General features: G+C 43.0%; 1 protein-coding gene across 1 annotated transcript in view; it reads left to right on the top strand.

Annotated features, from left to right (window-relative positions):
- Positions 1-397: 397 nt before the first annotated feature.
- GRIK5 (glutamate ionotropic receptor kainate type subunit 5) overlaps positions 398-27,508 on the top strand; it is a 168,116-nt gene continuing 141,005 nt past the window's right edge. The window contains exons 1-2 of the mRNA XM_018554791.1: positions 398-540; positions 24,837-25,001. Of these exons, the coding sequence (XP_018410293.1) occupies positions 450-540; positions 24,837-25,001 (256 nt within the window). The 5' untranslated portion in view covers positions 398-449. The remainder of the gene's footprint in view (positions 541-24,836; positions 25,002-27,508) is intronic.

The raw sequence follows: 27,508 nt of genomic DNA, 5'->3' as shown, positions 1-27,508 counted from the left end.
AAAGCTTGGATGACCAAATAACTAGAGGTCAGGTGGAGAATTATTCAAATTGCAATAGTCTTGAAGGTCAGTGCCTGTAATACCAACACTACATTAAACAGACATCCAAGCCCACCACCGCACTACCCAACCCAATAAGGCCATAATTAAGAACAGGCAATTTTTAACACGCACAGCCATTAAAGTGTCATGCTCCCAGACGTCAAGGCTTCCTGCCACTACAGCTCAAGGAGCAGTCATCATTTCATTTTTTTAAAAGCATAACAGTTAGCATTTGATTGTTCGCTCAGGGAAATACGTGTTGGTTTTCTAATCTTCCCTTACTGTTCTTTATCTCTCAGGCTCCCTTTGGAATGGCGCTGCTATTTGTCCTTACAAGTCCTCTTTTTCCCCACAGGTGGTGTCAGCGTGGCTGCGCCTCGATCCGTCTCCATGAGGAGTAGAAAAAGATGCTGCAGCCTGAGCTGGGAGCTCCGCTCCTCCTACTGCTCCTGAGTCTCACCTCCCCTGGGGCCCCGCTGCTGTCATCTCTACGTGTCGGTAAGTGCCTGTGACATATTTATTTTTTAAACTGCTACTCATATCAGCCAGCTGCACGTCGTCCGCTCTTCTTCTGACAGCTTCTTTTTGTATCACAAGGAATTATTTTGTTTTTTTTTGGTAGTGAAGACATAACTGCCAACTGTCAATGCTATGGTGGGTAAGGCCCTACTTTCCAGTCAGATAACTAGGAGTTTTCTAAGGGGGTGCGGGGGGCGCAGAGGTTCCTGAGCTCATGAGGTCACAAGGCCAATGTGTAAGTGTAGCTTCCACTTTACTCACCGCGTGCTCACAGTCCATAGTATACTGCTTTCCTCTTCTGTATGAGTCATTCTTTTTGTTCTGTTTTCTGCTGTTTGAGAATCTAGCTGAAAAAGAACAAAAAATACTCGATATTATTATTAAACAGCTGGACAGATCTATCAAATGGTTTTTGAAATACAAAGTCTCTGTTCAGTTTTTTTCCATAAAGGTCGTGTGGCTTTTCTGTACCTTTCCTAAGGCCTTGTTCACACCAAATGCAGAGCAGATCCGGTCAGGTTTCTGCACACGCAGTGCAGTGGGTTGTGCCGCGTTTTTGATGCGTTTCGGGCCATTTTTGGTTAAAAAAACATTTTTAAAAAAAGTTTAACATGGGCTTTCAGGCACTTGCATGCGTTTTTGATGCGTTTTTGCGTTTTGCATGCGTTTTTGATGCGTTCCAGAGCAGGTAAAATAGGGCTTGCCGCAGTTTTTTCATCTGCTCTGGATCTGCACGCTGCGATGTGAACTGGAGGTCAAAATACCATAGGAATACATTGGACGCAGTTTTGATCCGGTCTGCACCTGCTCTGCTCTGGATCTGCTCCACGCTTGGTGTGAACAAGCCCTAAGTGTGCTTATATTTTCTTCACTATATAGCCGGAAGTATACGGAGACCCCACCGAATTGTTGAGTTCAGGTGTTTCCAGTAACTGGGTACCCTACCCTTAATGCTATACCATGCAATAGACATGTAAGCTGCAGAAAAAAATGGTTCGGATATTTTGTTATTTCGGGATGTGAGGTCTAGGAGCCTCCGCTTTAGTATTGTCTGTCTATATATAGATATGGCTCCCATGTTGCCGTAACGAAAATTCTTATTCAGACCTATTCGGATGGAATAAACCAAAAAACACATCTGATTGGCCAGAAAAGTCACATGTGCGATTCAGTTTAGTTTTTGAACGAAATTCGGACGGGATCCGAAATTCGGAAACGGGGATTTGGACACATTTGAATGCATTGGGATTCGGAAATTTAGATGTGTCCGAATGTCTGAACTTCAGAAAATTTGTACGAATTTTTGATTTGGAACGAAACGAATTGCACATGTCTACCATGCAAAGATATTATAGACAATTGTGTGGTGCCAAACTTCTAGTAACAGTTTGGGCAAGACCCTTTTCTGAGCCCTTATGTACAATACCAGCTCAATAAAGACGTGGTTTGATGAGTGTGAAGGAACTTGAATGGCCTACAAAGTGACCTGACCTCAACCCCACTGAACAACTTTGAGATGAATTGGAATGCTGATTGTAAGCCAGGTCTACCTGTCCACCATCAGCACCTAAATTCACCTCTTTTGGCCGGATAGGCACGCATGGCTCACTACTTTTCCTTTAAAGTATAAGTGTCTTCATAAAAAATATCAGCTAATGTTTTTTTTAACCATGCTATAGAAGGTAATGTAAGGTGAATATATGGTATCTTTATTTTTTGTAAATTAAGCCCCACAGAAGAAAGCCCCCAAAAGTCCACATTTCATGGCTGTCGTCTTCATAGTTGCTTAACTACTTGGTGGGCCATTGACCTGGAACAATATGTATGTATTATGAATCCTGACACCTGCTACTGAGCAGGCACTGAAGGAAGCTCTTCAAGGTCACTTGAGGTCTTGCATTTGCAACCCTGTCATCTTCCTGATATAAAACACTCACACACTGTCCTCCAGCTTTTGAGATTGCATAACATTAGATAACAATGTCTCATAGTTTAGAGGAATGTAAGCGATTTCTAGGCTCTGTTAGTTAACAGTGCTTTGCGGACTCAGGAACTGAGAGGCAATGTGTGAGGTGAAAAGGCAACAAACTTCAGACTACAGAGGACCTCGGACCTCTTTAAAGGAGATCTATGAGGTGAGTGATTTAGACTCATCCTCATAGTTAGAGCCAACCCGTGACAAAGAAGCTGTCACAGGACGGCTCTACCGATCGGGAAGTGAGCAGAAACATGCCGCCGATCCGCCCACTTCCCGATCATCTCCGGTCACCGCTCCCCGCAGGGATTCCCCCTCCCCTCTATGATCTTCCAGCACTGAGTGGAGGAACGAACGGGGGAGGGGGCGGGGACAGCTGGCTCTGCCTCTAGATAGGCAGAGCCAGCTGTCACTCATGCAGCTGGGTGGATCTCCACAGTATTGTCGGGATCCATCCCGGCTGAGGTGCTCTCAGTATATCTCGGGCAAGAGCCCAATATATACTGAGCTTTAGGGTCACGGGAGGAAGTTAGTATATGTCCTCCCGTGACCCTAAAGAGAACTATAGGGAAAAATATTACCCCATAGTTCTCTTTTAAGAATAAGTATACTTTTTAACAGCCGAAAGCTAGCAGCTGATTGGCTGCTAGCTCAGTTCGATTGAGAATTTTCCAGCAGGCTCCTTTGATCAGCTAATGAAGGGATGCCGGGTAGGAGGTTGCCGACAGTGGCAACCACTGTGCGAAATACAGTCGGTTCATCAGGAACCGGATGAAATTCATCCTGTGTATACCCTTCTTAAATCTAGCAGCCCCCTTCACCCTCCTTATACGGTATGACCCCAAGTCAGATCAGAAGGTATCATAGAGAAGGTGCTCCTCTGAGCTGGAACTTTTCTCAAAAGGGTTTAATGGAAAAGCCATCTACTTGCATGCCCAAAGGGTGATGGCTCGTCCATATGAAAAATATCCTGCACATGTTTTGTAGGTTTCTATGAATGCATAAAAACATGTTAAGGTTCCAAGAGTTCTTTTTTCCACCTTCCAAGCCTCCCTGTTGATCAATGAGGTCACCAGTCAGGCTAATAGGGAGGCCAAGCTTGACTTTTTCAGGTTTAGTTGAAATGTTCATGTATTTTCAGCTGCCTCTATCTCCAGATGCAAGGATCCTTTTTTTTCCAAGCAGCTTTCACTGCCAGTAACCTTTGATTATGAATTTCTTCATCATATTCTCAGTTGGAATAGCCCAGGCTAACTTCAAAATAGATTTTTTTTTTCCCTAGGAAAAGAGCATTTGAATGTGCAGCACTTTACTAATTAGATAAAGCATGATGTTTCCACTGAGTCCGTCTGTTTTAAATTAATATTACAAAGTGACAATACAGTTGCTGCAAGTGCAGACATTTTGGACTAATGTGAATGGATCGCTATGCTCTGTAACATCGCTGCCTAATATGTCGGCACGCTATAAATATGGGAAAAAAAATACATTCTGAATAATTATCTGCAGAGGCCAGACACAAATGTTCATGTCTCTATGCAGCTTTGTTATGGAGTCTAAACTTCAGGCAAACAAGCTAGATACAGTTTAAATACATATAGAGAAGCTGTTTTACCTGCCAAAGGATGTTTGTTTTATTATGTTTTATTTGGCTAGTCCTCTTAATAACATAGCAATACCAGACTGCAAAGCTAGGTTGGTGACCCAACTTTTCTGTTCTGCAGTTAAGCAGTGCAGCCTGGTCACTTCCCTGTCCAGAACGGCATGGAGCACAAGGAAGAAAGGGAATTGTGCGGAGGGACAGTATGACAGTGGGAGAAGGGGAGACAAGTATATGAGATGTTAATTTGGGAAGAAAAGAGAATATAGAAGGAGGGGTCGCTTACCAGATTGGAGGGTGGTTGGAAAGGGTGGGATTTCCAAGGGTGGGTATCCTGGGTATAGTCAGGAAGTTTCTAGTAGAAGAATTTCTTGCCAGGAAAAGGTTATTCTTGCCCGCCCCTTTTTTATGTTGTTTTCTATTGTTATTTTGTTTGCGTGTCTCTTTGTTTTCGGTGTAGGTTTCAGTTTGGCTCGTCACCGCAGTCTTGGGGTGGCAATTTGGGGTCCTTGTGGTAGGGATGCCGTGGTTTATGGAGAATGGTTTGGGGACCCATCATAGGTGTGGGTGTCCTTTAAGTGGTGGTCAATTGTTGAGCACCTATTTTTTGGCCTGGATGTGTCTGCGGTTAACAGATAGATGTCCCCGAGGCGGGACTGAGAGCCCATTATTAGTCATTTGAAGCCATAGATACAGTTTTCTGGGGCGGTTTTCCTTTTGTTTACTTCATGTGCCTTCAGGGACCCGGAAACCTGGGGTAAAAACTGTTTTTACTGGGTAATGTTTGTTTTTTTCAGATAATATATTGGTTTTATTTTTGTATTTAAGTTGATATTTAATTAAAGAAATAAGTGGCTGCTGTGACCTTTGAACTCCATTGGCTGTTCTGCTCTGTGTGGTACCACACCCAGCAGCAGGCAGACACAGCTTCACAGATTGTTATGTCACAGTTGAACTGAACATAGACTATAGAAATAACCTAGCACTCTTTTTAGCAAGGTGCTACAAAGGTCTGGTGTGTTTTATTTTGGAAAATTTGGGGGAGTTTGTTGGGGGGTAGGTCACAGTACAGAATGGGGACTGGTGGAGAAGAATGGGATCACTCTAAAGTACCCTTGTCATGAGCCTTTAAATGGACATTGAAAGAACAGCAGATAGATGACGTCATGTCTGTTCTTCTGTTCAGTGCCATCACATGTGCACAAGAGCAGAGCCTGATTGGCTATTAGGGCTGCCCCTCCCTCACCAAGCCTTAGCTGTTCTTCAATGGACATGACAGGAGGCTGAAATGAAGACAACTCAAGGACTTACAATGGCTGCATTTAAAAATATTTTTTTTTAATGAATACATAACTGCAATAAATGGGGCTTTAAAAAAAATATATATGCATGTAAACGTATAAAAAAGGCATGCAAGTGCACTGGAACGCAGTGTAATGTACCTGAAAACCCATTGGAAACGTGTCAAAAACGCTGCACTGTGTTTGCAGTTTTGCTCCAGATCTGGTCCATACATTGTGTGAACAAACCCTCAGGCAGCTCAGTATACATTCCCAACACACCTCTCAGCTGGGATAAATGAACTCCCGTACACTCCCCACTGGACAATCAAGATGGCCACAGCAGCTGGAAGAAAATGTTGGTGCTGGCGAAGGAGCAAGGGGTGCTAAGTTAGCTTCCGCTATGAACTTAAAGTTCAGTAGGCTTTAAATAAAAAAAAACTGAAATAGCTGCTTTTGCTCAGCTACAGGCATATCAGAAGTGGTTACTGTGTCAGAAATCTAAAGAATAGAACAGAAAAATGTCTTTGCTCTTCAATATTTTGCATGTTTCTCATCCCAAAGATCTGCTTTAAAGGTGATATCTGCTGAAAAACATTTTGATGTTCACACATGAAATAGACTTTATAAAGGTCTCGCCCACCCGTCACACCAAGCTGGGCGGTAAATGCCAGATGTATGCCAGATGTATGTGCCAATCCTCAATGACTCATCTGCACTACCAGAGGGCACTGCTGGAAAAGATTATTAGTAAATGTACTACCAACAGACCTCCCGACAAATTTTCAGGCTCAGGTTGGTTGGATCCTTTTCTCTTTCCATCTGTGGGTTTAAAGTGTTAATTTGTGTTCCCCCTTGTCTTATTAAGAATATTGATTATTCTAGAAGATATTTATTCTCTGGTGCGGGGGCACAAGTCTCATATATCACTCATCCTGCCAAATACCTATTTCTTTCAGCGCTGACCTCAGTCTGTGGCTGTGCAGACTGGAGGGTTGTACACGTGTCACGGTGTAGTCAGTGTTTACATCACAAAACTTGATGGATCACCCAATCTGGTCAACAATACATCAACCTGAATCCATCGGAGCCTGCACAATGAGGACATCTGTAGGCCAAACGCGCTGACATCTGTAAATAGGGCGTTATTTACCAAAATGCTTCTCCGGGCTTGTGCCTGGTGCAGAGGGATGAGAAAGCCACAGCAAAATATAACATTTACCTTTAGTATTGAATTGTCTTCTTTTAGGCTTGCTTTGTCTGGCTCCCCTAGATACTTCTGTACAGGTTCTCCAGAATGAACAACAGATCTGGACTTCCATTAGGCACAAACCTCAACAGCATTTTTAGGGAAAAGGAAATGGGGGAAAATTTAAAAAGCAGATTCCAAGATCGTAGTTTTTTTTATCACAAGAGCAATTGCCTGCTGTTGAGAAGAAGGCTTTGCTGAGGTGCCACCTCTACAAGGTGAACTTGCTGGGGATCCTAAAGACCCAGGAAACCTTTGAGCATCCAATTTAGGGTGAACAGTGCAAACGGTCACAGTAAACAGAGCTCATGTCTTTTTTTGTTTTCTCTATTTCACATCTTTTTGTGCTTTTCATTTTTTTTCTTTCTAGCGGTATTCCTTTCCTAGTACAATGTGTATAGCTCTCCCATTGATTAAGATAGTATATGTGCCTGCTGTTTGGCAATTCGTATAAGACAGGAAGACAATAATATACTTTGTGCACTCAAGGGTGCCTGTGTGTGTCTGTTACACAAAATACTAGTATTTTCCTTTGCAGCAATACTTCCCTAGATACAAGCTGTTAGCACTCTGACCTTATCTAAGAGGTAGTAGCTGTAGCCATGGGACTTAGAGCAGTTAGCTCTTAGCTCTATATCCCTTTCTAACAGGTAATGGCTGTAGGCATGGGACTTAGAGCAGTTGGCTGTTAGTATTCTGACCCTCCTTAAGAGGTAGTGGCTGCAGGCATGGGAGTTAGAGCAAGTTGTCTGTTAGCACTCTGACCCTCCCTAGGAGGTAGTAGCTGTAGGCACTTAACTCTTAGCTTTATAACCCTTTCTAACAGGTAGTGGCTGGGCTGTAGGCATGGGACTTAGAACAGTTGGCTTTTAGCACTCTGACCCTCCCTAAGGGCCGGTTCACATGATTTTTAGGTCCGGATCAGGTGCGGATCTGCAGACGCGGTGCTATGTGTTTGGACGCGTTTTGGCCGTGTTTTTGATGCGTTCCAGTAAAAAAAAAAAAACATTTTTATTTTTTTTGCTGGAGTGGGGCTATCAGTATGTTAGCTGCAGTGCGTTTTTGCGTTTCCCGACCGTACAAAATGTGACATGCAGTATTTTTTCTGTCGTAACCTGAACGGACTGCGCACGTGAGAACTGTAGCCCATAAAACACATAGGGATACATTGAGATGCATTTTTTTTTTCTTCAGTTCAGCACAGAAAACGGACGTCGTGTGAACAGGGCCTAAGAGTAGCAGTAGGAATTGGATTGGACTTAGAACAGTTGGAATTTAGCACTCTGACCCTCCCTAGGAGGTAGTAGCTGTAGGCATGGGAGTTAGAGCAGTTGGCTGTTAGCACTCTGACCCTCCCTAACAGGTAATGGCTGTTGGCATGGGACTTAGAGCAGTTGTCTGTTAGCACTCTGACCCTCCCTAGGAGGTAGTAGCTGTAGGCATGGGACTTAGAGCAGTTGGAATTTAGCACTCTGATACTTTCTAAGAGGTAGTGGCTGCAGGCATGGCACTTAGATCAGTTAACTCTTAGCTTTATAACCCTTTCTAACAGGTAGTGGCTGGGCTGTAGGCATGGGACTTAGAACAGTTGGCTGTTAGCACTCTGACCCTCCCTAAGAGGTAGTAGAGGTAGGAATTGGACTTAGAGCAGTTGGAATTTAGCACTCTGACCCTTTCTAAGAGGTAGTGGCTGCAGGCAATGGCACTTAGAGCAGGTGGCTGTTAGCACTACGACCCTCTCTAAGAGGCAGTGACTGAAGGAATTGGCTGGAGACTTGGGGCCATTGCTTCAGGTGCCAGGTCCAAGTAGCGCCACTGCTCCTGGAGTCCATTTCTGTCCATTGTGCCATTTGGACCTTTTCCCTTTAGATATGTTTTAGAACAACACACTAAAGACCAGACTTCATTGCCTGCAAGCCTGTTTCAGGTCAGTGTCTTCCCCGATGACGTCCCCGTAGTCCACTCCGTTACAAACAAAGGGCAATGGCAGCTCTCATGTCTCCCTCAAAAAAGGCAATTTCTTAGCAATAAATTCTTTACCTTCAGGCACATGGCATGTAGTGACCTATAGTAACTTATTTCACCTTATCAGTTTACTGCAGCACGGATAATAGAAGCTGATGGGTTGTTGGATTACCTTGCTGAGTACCAAGGTTGGACAAATCCCAATGCATATAATAAAAAAAATTAATGATCAGATTTATAGTCAGCCAAATTTATATGAAAATTTTGACTTTTCCTTTAAAGGTCACTCACCATATTTCTGCCTCCTTAACCACCTTATTTCTCATTGATGCACCCATCACACTAAAGGGCCAAAAAAGAAGCAGCCAAAACTTTTACAGAGAAAGAGCACAGCATATAGGTACTGGGAAAAAAATAGAATAAAGTTTTGGCCGTTTCATTACATTGAATGTAATGAAATTTGTTGGGGTTTCAAGTACATTGAAACCCCAACAAAACACAATTTAGTTTCTTAAAGCACCAATTATCATAAACAATTGCCATTTCCTTTTTCATTAAATGTTTACACTGTTTTTCCCCCCCTTTTTTGCATATCAGTGCTGTTGACATCCCGCTGCCCTTTGCAACCACTTCCTGTCTATAGGCACGCTTTGCATAGTTGGCAGTACATCAATGCTATGGATCGGCTTCCAGTGATATGGGTGGAACGTGCCTGTGCAATGTGTGTTAGCATGCCCGCTTGTAGTCTCAACTAGGGGTGTACAGGGTGACAATGCGGGAGCACAATTGGGTACCCCATAACAGGAAACGCCTGACTTATAATGCAATCTCACTGGTGAATTTTTAAAGGAAAACTGCATATTTATAAACATCAAAAACAGTGTTTTAAATTACAATAACCTATTATAACCTATTAACCTATTGAGATTTTAATGGTTGGAGCTTGATCAAATGTGAAGACAATATCTGTACTTCTGATTGGATGTTTTTTTCCTCCTGGACTCCAGCTACAGGCAGGCTGGTGAGAAATGCTGTACAATGTTAACAAATTAAAATCTCCCTGGCCCTGTCATATGGAGCATTTAAGATCTTCCAGATCTGTGCAGTAATCCAGTGTGAGACTTGGAGCTTCCTGTAATAAAGACCGCTCACTACTCCTCTCTCTCCTTGTGCAGGGTGACTGGTCTTATCTCCACCCCCCTCATGTAGTTTTCTGCATGTAGTCTGTAGTGGATATCCTCCCTCAGGTGTCTATACTACCAATACTACTGCTTTTCCACCACTCCTATTGCTGCTTCCACTCTCTAAAAACACTATTATCAGTCACCAAGTTTTATTAATGTGGGTTGGAGAATTGCTATTAATTGTACGGTTGTCGACAATACTAGACACTGTCAGCTATCGCCAGTGGTTACCATTGACTTTCGCGGAGGCAGCAGTGGGGATCACAGCAGCAGTTAAAGTATATGCACCAGAGGGTGACTGGATTAGATGTTGGTGGTGGGTGATTTATGATATTGGTTGAACTCCATGCAGATATAAAAACAGCATTAATTAATGCAGTTATGGTAATATTTATTAATATTAAACAAGTGTAGGTACCTGAATTTGACTTGGCATCAGCTTCTCGTAATCTGTACAGCAGCCCCCAGACTGTCACGCCCGATGGGGTTTCTATAACCTGAGGTGGATCACAACTGCGGAATCGAGGCTTATAGGGTAGGAACCTAAAACGGCACTCAGTCACAAACCCCAGGGGTCACTCTCAGTCAGAGGCGGAGAGTTTGGGGTTCTTGCATCATCAGCCGTACAAACAAAAAGCAAAACCAAGAAACTAAAGGAGGAGGAGTTATTAGGACATAACCCCTCGTGGATCTAGAGGTCCTGAGGAAACGGATGTAGCTCACTTAGTACACCTAGGTTTGGTAGTCCTTATGTAGTAGGTATAGGACTCACAGTACTATTGTTCAGGCAATCCAGATTTATGCTATCACAATACTAGAGATTAAGGCAGTCCATGTGTTCCATGTACTGAGCCCAAAGGACTCCAGTGTACGTGCGCTTATGGTGATGGGGTCAGCAAAGACATAGATCCCATGTAGAGTTGCAGGGAAATCCTCCAGTAGGTCCTGGTGAGTAGTCTGCCTGTATGCTGCGTAGTTCCAGGGTGTTTGGGCATGAGAAACCCAATAGTGAACACACTTCATCGTTCTGATCAGGTATAAATAGACCGCGGCCGTGACGTCACGCGGCCACGGCGCACTTCCGAGTTCCAGCGTGGAACGCATAGCACCTCCCCTAATGGGCGAGGAAACCCTCGGCGGTTTCTCCCTCTGCTGCGTTCCACCCTGGAGCAAGCGGGACGTGGCACGGAGCGGAGGGACGTTACACAGACTTAAAGTAGGAAGGGTAGTATTTATTTAATTATTAGACATGTGCGATTTGTTTCGTTCCGAATTGACATTCGTATGAATTTCAACATATTTGGACATTCGGATGCATCTAAAATGTTTCCAGAATGTCATTTGGAATGTAACAAAGGAGCCAAGAGCTGTGTGTTATTCTGTGACAGTTCTCTGCCTCTTTGTTGACATTCGGGAACTGTTACAAAATGCAGAATTTTTTTAACTTTTGACAGTCCACACAAACAATAAAAAAACAAAACAAAACAGCGAGAGAGAACTTTCTCTCTCAGGTCCGCTCCCCAAATGATTGACATCAGGCAGTGGGCGGAGCAATATTCAGTCTGCTATTGGCTATTGCAATTTAAAAAAAGCCAATAGCAGAATGACTATTGCTCCTGCTAGGCCTGGTAGAAATGTTAGGAGGGACCCCCGATGTAAAAAAAAAATAAAAAATTGCATGGGGGTTACCCTACAAATTCATATTGGACCCTTTAGTGCCCTAAAGCCCAAAAGCAATAAACAAAAACAGGGGGTTCCCTCTAAAACTCCCAACCAGACCCTTAATCCAAGCAGTGGCCTGGCAGGACAGGAGAGGGGGGGCACCATACCATGCCACATGCCCCCGGCATTGGGAGGGTGATTTTCCTGGGGCGACCCCCTGGAAAGCACCTTGTTCCCATGCCGATGAGGGCAAGGCCCTCTTCCCTACAACCTTGGTTTGGTGGTTGTGGGGGTCTGCGGGCAGGTGGGCTCATCTGCATCTGGGTATCCCCCTTCATAAAGGGGACACCCAGATGCCACCACCCCTTGTAAACGATTAAGGGGCAGTTGTTACCCCTACTCATTCACCAAAAGGTTAAGTAAAAAGTAAATAAACAAACAACACATTAGAAAAAATACTTTAATTTAACAAAAAACACAAACACAGTTTTTGGCAATTCTTTTTTAGTACAAAAAAATAGCTGAGGGTATATGACCTGGTATGGTCCAGGGAGGGGGGAGCTTGCTCGCCCCCCCCCCCTTTTCTGCTATGGCCATGGTCTGATTAAGGGTCCGGTTGAGAATTTGAGAGGGGATTCTACTTTTAGTTTTTTATGCGTTGGGGTCCTTCTTACAATTCCTACCAGACCTAAAGGGTCTAGTTTTACTTTTGGGGAACCCCATTTTTTTTACGTCGGGGATCCCCCCTAACATTCCTACGAGACCTAAAGTGTCCGGTATGATTTAGGAGGGGGACCCCGCACCATTTTTTAAAAATGTTACATTGACTTTTTTATTCTGTTCACTACCTCACAGCAGCATTCGGCTATTCACTCTCTGTTGTTCGGCACCTTTGAGAATAGGGGTGAACAGCAGGGAATGAACGTTCGCCTCAGCCGATCCAGATGTTGCATCGGGTGAGGCGAACGGATTCTTCCCTATAGTTCAGCTAAACGTGCTGAGGCTGTTTGGCTGAACTGAAGGGAAGTGAAGCGGGCCGAAGGCAGCCCATGTATGGCTAAAAATAACTGTACACCGCTGCTGTTACCTAACTTCGGCTCGGTTATTTACTCGGCTGCCTTCGGCAGCTTAGTGAATAACGCCCTTAATGTCATTTTTCTGCAACATAATTATTGATTTTAACTCATCCAAAATGAAAGAAAATTTCGGATTCGTCCGAATACCGAAACAAATTGACTTTAACACCCGAATCCTGAAAAACAAAATAAGGAAACATTCGAAACAAAATAAAACAGTTTTTTTGCTGGCGCACATGTCTATTAATTATTTATTACAGGTATTTATATAGCAGCAACAATTTACACAGCACTACACAAACAGAACATTCACATCAGTCCTTGTGCTCAAGGAGCTTGCAATCTAAGGTCCCTATTGCACACGCATATAGGGCCGATTTAGACAGGAGCCAGTTAAAGTGACATTAAACCCTCAGATTTTTTAACATAAAACAATACTGTAATGTGTGCCTTACTGTAATCCATGGTTGTTTCCCTTCTCTTTGCTGCTCTTCCTTTTAAATCCATATCTCTTCTCATGCTTGGCAGAACTTCTGTTTTGCAGCAGACTGCCTTGTCTCTGGAATGGATACATGGTGTCTGTGTGTAGGTTTGCAACCTGAGCCAGCACTACAGGAAGAGGCACTCAGCTGCAAAGGGAAGTTCTCCCCAAGCATGAGAAGACATGAGGATTTAAAAGGAAGAGCAGCAAAGAGAAGGGAAACAACCATGGATTACAGTAAGGCGCACATTACAGTATTGGTTTATGTTAAAAAATCTGAGGGTTTAATGTCACTTTAACCTTCCAGCATTTCTTTAGAGTAGTACTAGAAGGCAATCAGGTGAGAAGTGAAACAAGCTCACCATTTGTTGATGCTTCTTCATTGCCCAGTTGCGGGGTGGGGGCAGTGAGATGACCAGGCTGTACTTCTTAACTGCACCAGAGAAAGGTCAGGTCACCAGGCTGGCTGTACAGTCTGGCCAGGCTGTGTACATCTCAGGATAGCATGGACAGATTTGCAAATCCTTTGGCAGGTAAAACAGTTCCCATTTATTTATTGAATCTGTTTAGCTTGACTGGAGCCCAGCTTAAAACCAGCTTAAAACCTACAGAATTTCCCTCAATTCCTGACTGGTCATCTACTTAGGATGTCCAGTCCAGTCACCAAAATCTCATCCAACTTCTCTCCACCGGCAGTCATGGGCCCTCTTCATTAACCATCTCAGGGCCCTATCAAATTGCAGGCATGTAGCAGATGAGAATTACTAGAAGCTTTTCAGAGTCCTGATAAACTCCCACACAACACGCAAACATCAGAGAAAGCTCAATCTTTCCCCCAGAGGGGCCGTATAGCTATGTGGCCATTGCAGATGCAGATAATGCTTAGCAGAGTTCTTTCATGGTGCAATACCGCAATCCCGGGGGAAAAAACGTTTTATGTCTATCAAAATGATTGATCAGTTGATTAATACACCAATAGGAAAGGTCCTTAGAGTCTCTAGTGTTAGCAGCCTTTCAAGACAGCATTTTTTTTTCTTCTCCTCCTTTTCTAGTCCTTTGCAATCTGGTCCGGTTTGACTCTTGATATATATCTATGATTCTGAACAGCCTGTGCTGCTCTATGATCCATTCTTAGTACTTGTTATCATGACTGTGTTTTATTATTTTTTTTTTCCATTTCATTTTTTAGGGGGCTGCCGGCTGAGATAATGGGCTTGAAAGCACCTGGAGATTTCATGACAGGCGGAAAGAAGTGCTCTAATTTAAGCTATTTGTTTTCCACTGCTTTTTTCTGAAAGAGCGGCAGATAGGGAGAGGCCTGCAAGCCGGGCTTGGCTCTTGCTGTGTATATCATCCTGTTGTGCTGTTCACTAAGCTGATACAGAGTGTTGCTATTACTGTCAGTCTCTCAAGTTGCTGCATACAAAGAGTGCTATCTCTGGCAGTGAACCCATTCACACGCTCCTGTTAATGTGGGATTAATGACTCTGTATATTCATTATCATTGTGCTGTGCCACTGTGAGTTTAAAATTGGTACAATAAATAGCTGGCCTTGTATTCATTTGGGCCATTTCAGTATAAAAGCAAGAGAGTATTTTCCCAGGTCCATATCAATTCCTAATCATGCTTCAGTTTACTATAGGGTACCTATAGACCAGTGTCTAGGGGATCAAAGACAGAGTGGGCACCATGAAGACTTATTATGTATATGTAACATAGGCATGGGGCTTGGAGATCAGAGGGCATCTACCACACAACACAAAGAGAAAGGGCTTACATTGTAGCATATATGCTATGGCATAAAGTGGAATCTTTATCAATGTTCTTCAGGAGAACCCCACAATAACAGTGGCAGTGGGTTACCACTAGGGTTGCCACCTTTTCTTCAAGCAAAACCCGAACACTCTAGCGGCACATGGTCATTTTTTGGGAGAATGAGTTGTGGCTTAGCCATATGTAAATAGAGACGCCCATTCATATGTACATATCACAGTTTGAACTATTTTCAATGGGGGGCCAGTAGCCCCTATCTTAATTTTGGTTGCCCCTGTCTGCCTGACATCTTGTGTCTGGGTTTCTGCTGCCACTAAACCTGGACACAGCATTCAAATCCTGGACGGTCCCGGTGAATCCTGGACAGGTGGCAACCCTAGCTAGCACATACTAGGGCATGCTTTATTCACTGTCATGATAAGCCTCGGGCTCATTATCTTTTTGCTTCTCAAGTTGTGGACAGCTAGCAACCACCCATCTCTCTCTCTCCAATCCTTAAAGTAGTATCAAACTCTCAAACATTTTTTTCAATAATGAATTCAAATCAAACAAATATACATTGCACAACAAAGAATTTCTTTACATTTTTGTCCAAGCACTTACAGTCATCATGTTTGCAAACAGCTCCAACTCTCTCAGCTACGCTCCTTGAACTTTCTGTAGAGTACAAGATCACAAGGGATAGCAAAGCATGCAGTAACTGTTCATCTACTAGCTAGTAGAAGGGGGAGGAGTGATGAGTAGGGGAGTGTCTTGCCTTACTGTGCTTGTATATTTGTGGACAACACAGCTTACTGGCGCACACAAGGGTAGCTCCATAGGATTCTGCATACAAAAGGAGCCACCCTAAAACAGGATGTCTGGGTCAGTGCACAGGGAACCTTCTGCATGTTTAAACATCAAGGAGCAGCATCCACTGTAAATGATTCAATCAGCATTTGAAATAGCTGATTGAAAATCAAAACCAAATGAAAACTTTTTTACTTTAATATATTCTTAAGGGGGAACTAACAACTTCCATCAAGGAAGGTTTGGGGTTCATCAGTCCTCATTATCATCACACCTCACACCTCCCACATATTCTTGGACAAGCAACAACTGCCCTGATATATTCCATGGTGATTGGATGCTGGAGTATGTTCCTAACACTCATTAGAACTACAGAAGCAGCTTGGTTGAGTTGCAAAGCATCTTAACATTACAGAGCAAACCCAGTTTAATGTAACTATCTATTACTAGCTGTACCATGACTTGGATAAATGAGATCCAAGCATATAGAAAGTATGGCACTTGCCTTTGCTATGTCAAAGTGAGACACAGGCCAGTGCAAGAGAGGTTGCCCCAGGAGATCCAAATAATTATCTCTCTCTGTTTTCACAGTGATGGGTCTCAGTGCTCACTTGAAATAAGCGACATCTACAATAGAATCCTTAGAAGTATATCAAGGGCTCTCAAAGAATACAACTCTCTTTATTATAGCAAAAACACAGCAGGGTTAACACTTAAAACCACCCGGCCGGCATTGTTTCTCATGTAATAGACACATTTTCTCAATTGATATAGCATATCCATATTACATGAGAAACTGGCCTGATGATTTTTATGTGTTTTTGCAACACTGATGCTTTTTTTGATGTGATAAAAAGAGTTTTATGCTGCAAATGTCCTTGATGTACTTCTATGGGTTTGATCTTGGACAAATATGAGCCTTCACAGACACACCAGGTACTAGTGTTGGATGAGTGGACCTGGCTGACCTGGATAGAGGTTAGAGCTCTGCACAAGTTTTTCCACAACAATCCCATCAAACCATGTCTTTATGGAGCTGTCTTTGTACACAGGGCCAGAGGGCTGTCTTTGTACACAGGGTTTTGTACGCAGAGGCAAATGTAGCACATGTGCAGGAGAAAAAAAGGGTCTTCCCCAAACTGTTGCCACAAGTGCACAATTGTCCAAAATGTCTTTATATACTGTAGCATTAAAATGCACACTTTTGTATGTATAATGTATCTTTATAAGCCAAAAAAAACCTTTTCTGTGTACCTCTCAATCTGACTTCCCTGGCTTCAGGGCTGACCCTTGGGACTAAGGGACAATGTCCCACCACCCCTTTGTCTAATAATATTGCCTCAGTGACCAGTAAGGGGACTCTCGCTGTAGAGAAGGTAAAGAGTGGGGCTTAGTCAAGCAAAAAAATGAAACCAGTATCAGAACGGAACACAGAAAAGGTACCTGTGATCGCCACTATAAATCCCCTTGTTGGGCAGAATGTGTTAGAATAAGGAGTCTGGAACAATTGGATCTGAATTGCTTAATAAAGAAAACCACATGCAGAGAGGTGATGTGCTGCTTTAACTTGTGAGCTATTAGTACTTACCCTTAGGTGGGACATTTACTTTTTACATTTTAAACCAGCTAACAGCTTTGCTTTTAAAAGAAAAGCTAACAAATGGGATTATATAAGAATATAAGTGTTACTTTTTTAATTATTAGAGTTCTGTAGATTTAAATATGAAAAATGTACGCATGCACCCTTAATTAGCTTTACTTGCTATTCTGAAGGGCAACTCTGCAGCAGCCAGTTCCTTGGGTTAGTCTAGGATAGATGTGAATGTAAAACGTGATTCATACATAACAACCTAAAAGGAGATGGACTGAAAATATCTTCAACGATTCAACAACAGTTTCAGTCAAAAGAAAAGGAACTTTGTTTAATGACCTTGGATGCTATGTCTCTCTTTCTGTAAGCACTGAACACTGGTATCTCACAAAGTCAAATCACATATACAGCTGAGTCTTGCGGTCTCAGGCGGGAAAAGCATTCCGATTCTCCAGAGCCTGTTGTCCATGTTTATGATCCACCATAATTGTTACCCTCCCCTCTGATGGGTCCGAGTAATAAACACAGCAGAGAGGCAGGAAATCTCGCTTGCCAGACTTGGCATTTTATCACAGTCCAACACATATTAGGATACCTTCTGAGTCTGTTCATCTCACCACTTTCACCAAGAAAGTCTTGAAAGGGACTTGTGGCAAGAGGGCAAGCCCTAACTTTGATCTCTTTAGGAGCTACAGCACCTGAAGAATCTTCAGCACCTGATACACTGGGCCAGTACCATCTAGAGGTGCAAGTGCCGTGTGAACAGCCACAACCCGGATACGACGGGTGGAACTTTAATACATAAAGCGCAAAAAGTTTTGTAGCTGATGCCTACCTTGCTGGACATACAGGCACCAATATCTGCCAATGATGTTACTGACTAGCTCTAATGTCATTATACTGAAGTGGTTTATTTGCTGGCCAAACCTCAGTGCTTGTTAATGAACAAATACATTTTTGATGCATTGATAATTGAACACTTGCTCACTCTTTTCCTTGTGGAATCGAATCGTATGGCAACTCTGGATTAGTGTTTTACCCCAATCACAGCGATCACTTATAAGGGAATTAAAATAAAAATGAAAACACATGAACCCAAAATAAATATACAAATGTGTAACAAAAGTGTCCTTGAATATATCAGTCAAAAGTCTATAACAGTCCAGCAATGCGATTATTGTTACCTATTCATGCCACATAAATCAAAATCCAAAAATCCTAGAATCCCACCAAAGTGAGTTCCACACTGTCCACCTTCACTGTGCTCCCATCCTCACAGTAAAAGTCACAGGATTTAATGCAATCTTGTAAATAAATATATTCACATAGGTCATAACAAGGCTCCCAATGTTGTTTCCCCTTCTCTTTCCATAATCCACACATTGGGGCATCTTGTCATTTCTCCGCCTTTGTCATCAGGCTCCCGATAATATCAGTATTCCATCATAGACAGAAAAGCAACATAGAAGAACTCAAAGGGCAAAAAAGCTTTTATTATATAAAAGAAATAAGATCAAAGTGCACTTACATAAAAAATGATGCGTCCAGAACAAGAACATAGGCACATGAAGCAACAGGTCAACAACCTTTCAAGCAAAGGGATATTTTCTCCCAAGAAACAACGTCATCCACGGATAGGGATGGGGAATTTTTTTTTTAAAAGCACTGTATTGGAAACATTAAAGTCCAACTGAAGTCACAGAAATAGATATTCAGTCAGCTACACATTGTACTAACAATCTCCATTTTCATAGTCTTACCTCTACCTGTTTTAGCAGTTACGCAATGTGCCGGAAAATGACTGCACTGTCCATTGTGCACCAGCTTTTGACCCCTCAGCACTGTGTACCTCAGACCTGGCCTGCCTATGGGAGTGTGTATTGAGGGTTGTGGCCATTCTCATCCATGCCAGCATAGAGCACTGGAGTATGAGGATAAGAAAAGCTTTTAAAATCAACAAAAATAAAGAAATATGTCAATACAAGACTATAAAGACAAAAGTGTCCAAAAAGCATCCAAGGTGGATAAGGGAACATTCTTGAAGATCAACAAATGACATGAATTACAGGCCTTTCTCTGGAACGCAGCACTGTAAGGCATTAGCTGGTCTGTCCACAGCACATCCAAGGTAATATTTATTGTGGAACTGCCAGCTCTTGTCAAGCTTGGATAGAGTAAACTCTTTATTCTTATGGCTGCCAAATGCCGTGTGTTAGCGATTAGATGGTTTCTGGCTTCCACATGCGGAATTCTGCCTGAAATCAGTTCTATATTGAGGAGCACGCGTGCTGCAGAGAATGGTTTCTGGACCTTACCCAGAAGCACTCTCTCTAGGATATTCCATTGGGCACCATATACAATGACACACTGCTGTTTTGGAGGTTGCTGTTTAGTCACACTCTCCAGGTTTTCAAACCATTCCCTTGTTGAATTTTAGTATATTCTAGAAAAAATAAAAGCAACAGAAAAAAAGAACAAATCCACGCACCTAATTCTTTAAACATTAAAACATTCATTATGCAGATTACCTTTCGGAGGAACTATTCTCTTTTTCATTAGGCATTATTTTTGTTTATATTGAAATACAAAGGGGGGTGTTTCACAGCTTCAGTAGTTACTGCTGAATTGATGGACTGGATTAGAACTTGTAAACACAGGTGCTAGAGTCAGAGGCACATGTAGCACTGGCAAGCCCATGTTAAATGCTTGCTCACAGAGATAGACCAGATGAACAGGCACTGAAGCATCATTGCCCAGAGGGTGTGCAATCTGTATCCATTTCAACGTGGCACAGCACGAATCACAGTTGAGTCTTCACTGAGTGCTTAGGTTTACTAAGTCATTGCAATACATCTAGGTGGTACATTTGCAGTGCATGTGTTGTTCTTGCTCAGTATAAAAGACCCATTGCAGTGGTGGTCAACCTATTTCATATAGTGGACCTCAACATGGCTCTCAGGATATTATCGCAAGGTTTGTAAAAAAGTGCCAGAGTATGGTTGACAGAGAAAATAACATTTACTTGTTGCAGTCATTGTGTAAAAATTGTAAATACATTTTGAGGGTTTCGAGGGGCCCTTGATAAACCAGTTACCAGAGCAGAACCTTTGCTGTTGTGAAGTTTTAATCCCAGGAATTCCAATAAAATCTGTTGCCCAGATCTTCCATTTCAGTCTAGGATCAATAAGCCCTGATGAAAAGAGCTCATCGGAATATTTGATGAATACACTTCATCTGGTGAACCATACTTTGACAGTCTCTCTTTGTACAAACCTTGATTCATAGTTTACTTGTCACAGGTTTCCTTACCAGGCACCTCTGACCTCAACTGCTTTATGCCAGCACTCTGTGTACTTGTCTTTGCTGGCTTAGTTCAAAGTCGACCATGGATGATCTTCAGTTTGCACTCAACTCTTTCAAACCCAAACCTACTGCCCTAATCTGGAAAGCCATGGATCCAAACTAATGGCAAACACTATCTACAGTTCTACGTAGAAACATATTTCTTGAGGTACCATTTACAGAAGCAAATTGTCAAAGGCACTCTGACACTTGGGGCCACAACATGAAAAACGTTGAGCACCTCTGCTCTGTAACACTCTACCTGTATATCAATGGAAACTGCACTCACGATTGCCAGCTGCCTCTCTTGTGAATTTCTCCAGAGGGAGAGAAAGGTGCCGGGCCAATGTTCCTCTAATTGTGTTGTTACAGCCGGCGGAAGAGCTTGCGAGAAAAGGTTATTACAAGGGTGGGGGCGGCTCTCAGATGTTTTGTGTTCTTCTGCTCGGCTCATAAAAGCTGTAATAAAAAGACACACATTTAATACTCCACAATTTGTGAGAATTAACATATCAAAAAATCCAGAAGAAAGAAATGTAATAAATCCTGAATAAGGAAAGTCCTGAGTCTAGTCTGCAAAGGACAGAAAGGGATGCGCTCATCTTACGTAAAGTAAGAGCTTAGGGATTCAGAGTATCTGTCTCTTACGACTTACTCATTCAGTGGCAGAAAAGCCAAATGAATGAATATATTAAATCCAAACAAAAATAGTTTCAAAAGTCTGATTGCGACAAGGTTTACATCTCTAAATATAACCTAATAACAGTTTTGTCTCATTTTTGGAAGGAGAGCAGTAATATGCAAATGTGTTGTCTATTCTCGCCGTAACTGTGTTCACTTCAAAGCTGAACTCAAGGCAAATAGCTAAGTACACAGATAAAATACATATGTGAGAGCCTTTTTATCTGCCAAAAGATTTGTATTTCTCTCCTTCTGGTTCCTTCTGAGATTTACACAGCTCTGCTACAAAGCACAAAACTCTCTGGCAGGGCAGGAGACCTGATTTTTCTCTGATGTAGTTAAGTTACATTTAAAGGCTCGTTCACACCAAATTTGGAAGGTTGTTGTAAGTCAACTGAGGGTCCATTGGCTTGTGATTGTACGTTCCGATCCATTGCGATGCAATCCGTTTTTCAATCAATACTAACGCAAGGGCACCGAAGAATGAATGGGTGTGAATGGGGCTAGTTCACACCGCTGCGTTGCATTATGTTACGCTGAAAAAAAGGTGTGCACGTGTGCATGTTCTACCTTTTTTTCAGGCCAACGTAACGCAATGCAATGGAACAGAGTGGTGTGAACTGGTCCCATTCACAAACATTCAACTTTTTGGTTACCTTCCGTTGGCATCTGTTAAAAAAACGGATTGCAATGGATCGCAAACGGATTTGGTGTGAATGGGGCCTAAAGGTTTTGTCCTTCCCCCAGCCTGTGAATGGACAGGAAAAGCAGATGCAGAAGACTGATGAGCTCATCTCTCTGGCTTTTTAAATATTGCTGTACTTGCAGGCCCGGATCTCCCACAAGGCCCGGCCTCGGGGCGTTCAGTAAAAAAAAAAAAAAATTGAAACTAACCCCGCCGCCCTGGGTGCGTATTGTGGAACCTGGCCTTGGGGCGGCAGAGAGAGTAAATCCGGCCCTGCGTACCTGCTATACAGGGAAGGCCACGACACCAAGTTGATCTTTCAAAACCCAATGATCTTGACACTTTAAATGTGCCAAACCAACGCATGTCACCTAAAAGTGCCTACACATATTGCAATATACTCTCCTTCGTCCGCATTGCATTGTTTGTCCATCTTTATGATGGACAGCTTCAGAGTATATGACCACGCTTGCAAAATCTATTTGGTCAATTGCCTAGGGAGAGAAGGATAGCAGGACAGGATAGCCAAAAACAACGGCAAAAACTCCCTCTGCTCAGTACTGTCTTCTAGTATCTTTTAACCTCTGCCACAGGCTAAGGTAGCATTCTGTATACCCGTGCCACAAGCTAATATGGACTCTGTGGGCCAACATGGGTCTGCCTCAGACCAAGTTAGGACTCTACAAACCTCTCTCAGTTGTGGACCTTTAAGCCCAGACCGTCAACTATCTGAACAGAACTCTTCTTTAGCTTCAGCTTCATCCCCATAGCAGAGGATGGACCTCTCTGGAGCTACACCCTCTCCAGGCAGCAGCACTGGGATGAAGGGACTGGACCTATGGACTAACAACCTCTCCAGGCCATGCCTAAGAGGCAAAGCATTGACCCTGCTCAACACATGTCCTTACTGGGCAAAGCCTGCAAGGCAAGGACCCTTCCAGAAGCTCTCTCCAAATATATATCCTCTTTCCCAGCCCACATCACTGGCATAAACCATTCAGTGCTTCACTAGGGCAGGATAAATATTCATAATCCAAATACATTGTATCTTCTCGTTCAGTAGGAATTAGCAAAGTGATTTCAGTGAAATCAGATTTACAATGAAATTTCTGATTTTGCCATTGCTAAGATTTTGATGTGGAAAATGTTACCCACTGAGCTGCTCTGGAAAAAATTTGCTTGAAAAAAACAAGATTCTTTTTTGTTGTTTATTCTTTGCATGTATTTAGGGTAGTTAACTTTATTTCATTGAGCATATTTGTATTGAGGCTCCTGAATGGCCAAATGTTTGGACAACAACCGGACCAGGATAGGTAAATGAAGCTGTTGTATGTCACACTTCCCTGTGTGAGGATCCGTCGCCGGGTTTTACCTCCTGTCTGAGCTGCTTGGCTTCCTGCCAATCCACTCTGAACCTCTCCATTAAAAGTCCAGCTCACTTGTTCCGTGCCGTTCGAGCACCGTGTCTTTTCACCCAGTCGGACTTCCTGTTTATTTCTTGCCTCTGCAATCCCTGCGGTTGCCCACCACCTACCTTGTCTCCTGTGAGTCTGGATTCCCTCTTCCTCACAGCGAGATCCTGTACGTCCTGCATTGGATTGATCATCAGCTTCTTCAAGTGAGTCCTTGCACCTGTGCCTACTCGTGTGGCTGTGTATATGCTTCAACCCTGTCTGCTGATGCATCCAGCACCTCGGTGCTGCCACTAATCTTTATGTCTGTGTGGGCATGCTAGAGGGCCGCAACCTGGAAGGTGTCCAGCAGCCAATCATCCTCACCATTAGAGGCTCTGTCGAACACCTGGCCCTTCTTAGAACCTGCGCCTCTAGTGCGTACCTGTTAACGCACAGACACCATTTTTTGCACGTTACTTTTTGTCATTTTGTGTGCCCCGGTCGCAGACCGTGACATTGTAGATCTCAGGAGCCACTGCAGAAAACAAAAACCATCTTAGTTCTTCCTCCACCACTGATGCTAAGGCAATTTACCAAAATGGTAAAAATGTCACCAACATTTTCATTTTTTTAACCAAAATTTCAGGGAATTATAACATCAGCTTTGCCCATCCCTACCAGCCAGACCAGTAAACGTCTGAGCAGTTGGTACATAAAGTGGAAGAAGTGGGAAAAACTGGTAATTTATTTGTAAAAACTCTGTATATAACTTTGACTGACTCTATCTCTGGATCTGTTGAATGCTTTGACAAACGTTTTTCATAAATCATATGTTCAGTTTGAATTGTCCTGGTATGTAACAAGTTTACTTTAAAGTAGGAGTTGACCCAGAAGTTTTTTGTTTTGTTTTAGATAGAGTAGGTAAGGTTAGAAACGATGGTTGGTTTTATAGCCACCTGGTTCTCCATTGGAGAGATTTTCCCCTGCTAACTGTTCTTGTGATTGGTGCCACCTGAGACTGGAAGTGAGGAGAAAGTAACATAGCAACAAAACACTTTTTTGTATAGTGGGGTAGGGTTGGAACATCAATGAGGTTTTAATTGTTTGCCCCTGCTGGGCAGGTCTGTCTAAACCAGAGCCATTTAACTTGGCAGTGTATCTAAATCCAAGAACAAAAATATAATGTATTGCCCTGTATCTATACAGGAGCACCGTTGTCACCCTAGCACAGAAAGTAACTTAGGACTGCAGAACATCTCCCCCAATCCTCTTCTCAATAGCAAAAGGGAAAGGTGATCTATAGTTTACAGTGGTAAACTGTGCAGGGCTGATAACAATGCTTGAGATTTGCAGAAGAAGATCACTTGATTTCTGCCAGAATCAACAGGTATTTTTTGCACTTATTGAAGTTTCATATTGCAATGCTTTTAATTATATATTTAATAAACCAAAAGGGAGCAAATAAGAGAAGTTTATTGTTGGGGTTGGCATACACTTTAACTCAGTCTATATTAAATACCTACATAACGGGTCTCTTTCTTTTGCAGCTGCAATCCTTGACGATCAGACTATCTGCGGGCGTGGCGAGAGGTTGGCACTTGCACTTGCCCGAGAACATATCAACAGTCACACGCAAGGAGGGTCCAACGCACGTGTTGAGGTGGAGATCTTTGAACTTCAGAGAGATAGTCAGTACGAGACTACAGATACAAGTGAGTATGGAACCGTTCCAATTTTGTTCAGTGGTATTTGTGACGTCATTTGACATTTGACAGGATCACAATATGAAACTTGAAATAGAGGAGAGTGGGGGTGTTGCCCAGAGCAGTCATAAGGCCGCCTCCATTTTTAAGTGTATGTGCAAAACCGAAGGGCTCACTCTTTGTGCATACCCCTATCCAAAGCCAGTGAGTAGCAGTTGGTAGAAGAAAGGTGGAAGGGCACCTGCTAGGTGCTTGCTTGTAAATTTTACATGTGTCCAAAGCTTCATGAAATCCTCCACTTTGCTCTGGCTGAGACACTTGGCCGTTCTTCCCTTGTGTTCTTCCAGGTGAAATATCTTCTAAAACCGTGGAGTGTTGTCTCCTGCACCACTATGCTCACTGTAGTACCACCCATGGCACAACCGTATGTTGTAGTGATATAAAGACAGGTGGGAGGCACCACACATCGTGTGACTGGCCATAAGACTGCTCAATTTAAAGGATGTGTAAAGGGAAGGGGAAAAGTGCGTGGTTTTTTCCCCCCCGGAGATGTACTTTAATGAAGAAACACCAGTTTCTCTTTAAAATAATTTCTAATTTTCCAATGGACTATATTTCTGAAAACAGCCAAAGAACTGGCTTGGGACCAAATTGAATGCTTGTATAAGTGCAGTAGGAACATTAGATTGCAAGTTCCTCTGCGACATATCCTAATGTGAATAGTTCTTTGTAAAGCGCTCCAGAATATGCGGGTGTTAGGTAAAGCTGGGAAGTAATAAAATATTTGATTCCCGCTTACATCATTTGGCAAGATCTGCTGTAGTACAGGAAAGGGCAAGATGGCTGGCAAGACCTTTTGTGAAAGGAAGCAGAAGTCTGTGTTTGAATATCATGGCATGATGCCTTACCTGTACAAGACATACTGCTCAAAAAAATAAACAGAATATATAATCAGCATCTGCTCTGGTTCTATTTATGTTGAAACATGTTTGAAATCCTCTGAGGTGAAGTGATGTATTCCACTGTGAAGTAAACTAAGGAAAAGCAGATGGTGCCGCTGTATGTTTAGCACACAAGTCCCCCAGGGAGGTTCCATGACATGCCAGACCTCGCTAATGGAAGTGGCGCACGTTGGCTCCGTCTTTCTTCCACAGGCATCTGAGAATGTCTTCCCCTTCGGGTTTAACGTGGAAAGTCGTTTTTTGCTGATTCTTTTCTTTATAATAATGAGAGACAAAACTGAGGTGCCAGGAGCCTCTTTGAAACTGATATATCGCAAGACCTGAAGAGCGATTAATTGCAGCTGCCAAGTCTACTGGGAGAAAGTTAGTCTATCGCTGTTTCGAGTGCATTGTTTACTACCTTTGCCAGCCTTTTAAAGGGCTCCCTTGGGTGTCATACACTAGAGGCAGCCACTTGTAGAATTATGCTCCAGACAGAGAGCTAAGGTTGCAGCTTTTCCTGCTTTAAGACCTCAGGTTCGTAAAGTATTACCGCCAAATAGGCTTTGTTTTATGGGAAGGAAAAATAGGCTAGAGGCTTGAAGGTTTGGGGTGCAAGATTTTGGGTGTGGCACCATGTCCCTTATTTCAAAATAATTTTTGTGCATGGCTTTCTTATAAAAGTCTTAAAGTAAAATGTTTTTACATCTACTTAACTCATTTCATAAATCAATTGCAGAAACATATTTTGGAAAATTCCAGAAGGACTGGCTTACCCCTTTTACCTCCCCGCTTGGCCCATCATTGTGGAAGGCGCCCTTGTGGAGGACTAGTGGAGGTGGGAAGGGCAGGTCAGCAATCAAGCTTCTAAGTCAGAATTTGCATATGATCATGCCTAAAGTGTATGAAATCTCAAGGCAATTGGGAAGATATTTAAAAAAACGTGAAGGCACAACTTGATTTTCCTTAAAGAGTCTCCGTGAAGGCAAAGTGAAAAGTCCCCCCCTGACCCATTAATGACCCACTAATTTTACCTTCCCCATTCTCCCCTGCTGCAAAGTTGCTCTGAAGTAAGAGCCCTGTGTAAGCTTCATGTTTATTAGTATCCAAATCCTTAAAGAGACCCTGTCACCAGACTATTCCTTTTTAACAACAAACTTCCCATAGATTATATGCACATTTAACATAGTTTATGCAGGTTGCTTACCTATTAAAGCCGTCTTTGTGTAGACACTCAATAGCCCTGGAACTGCTGTTGGGTGCCCCATCCTGGATGTGATGTCAGCAGCCCCAGCAGACTCTGAGCTGTCAGAGAACTAGAAATCAAAGGACCCCATAGCAAAATTTTGTATGGGGCCCTCAGATTTCTAGTTACGCCCCTTCCAGAGCCCACCTGAGATCCCACATAGCCCACCCGAGAGTGACCCTGCAGAGCCCACCATAGACTCTCTGTCAACCTGTTAGCCCCGATCCGCTGTCAGCCTTCTCCACCTCTGGGCCCCGCCTCCTCCTCGGTCACCGGCGGGCCCCGCCTCCACCTCCACCAGGCCTGGCCTACTCCTCCTCCACCCCCCG

The sequence above is a fragment of the Nanorana parkeri genome, unplaced genomic scaffold, assembly GCF_000935625.1.
Source record: "Nanorana parkeri isolate BGI_ZX_2015 unplaced genomic scaffold, ASM93562v1 scaffold173, whole genome shotgun sequence".
Classification (NCBI taxonomy): domain Eukaryota; kingdom Metazoa; phylum Chordata; class Amphibia; order Anura; family Dicroglossidae; genus Nanorana; species Nanorana parkeri.
Note: the sequence above shows the minus strand (reverse complement) of the source record. Positions and strands in the feature narration are given on the sequence as shown.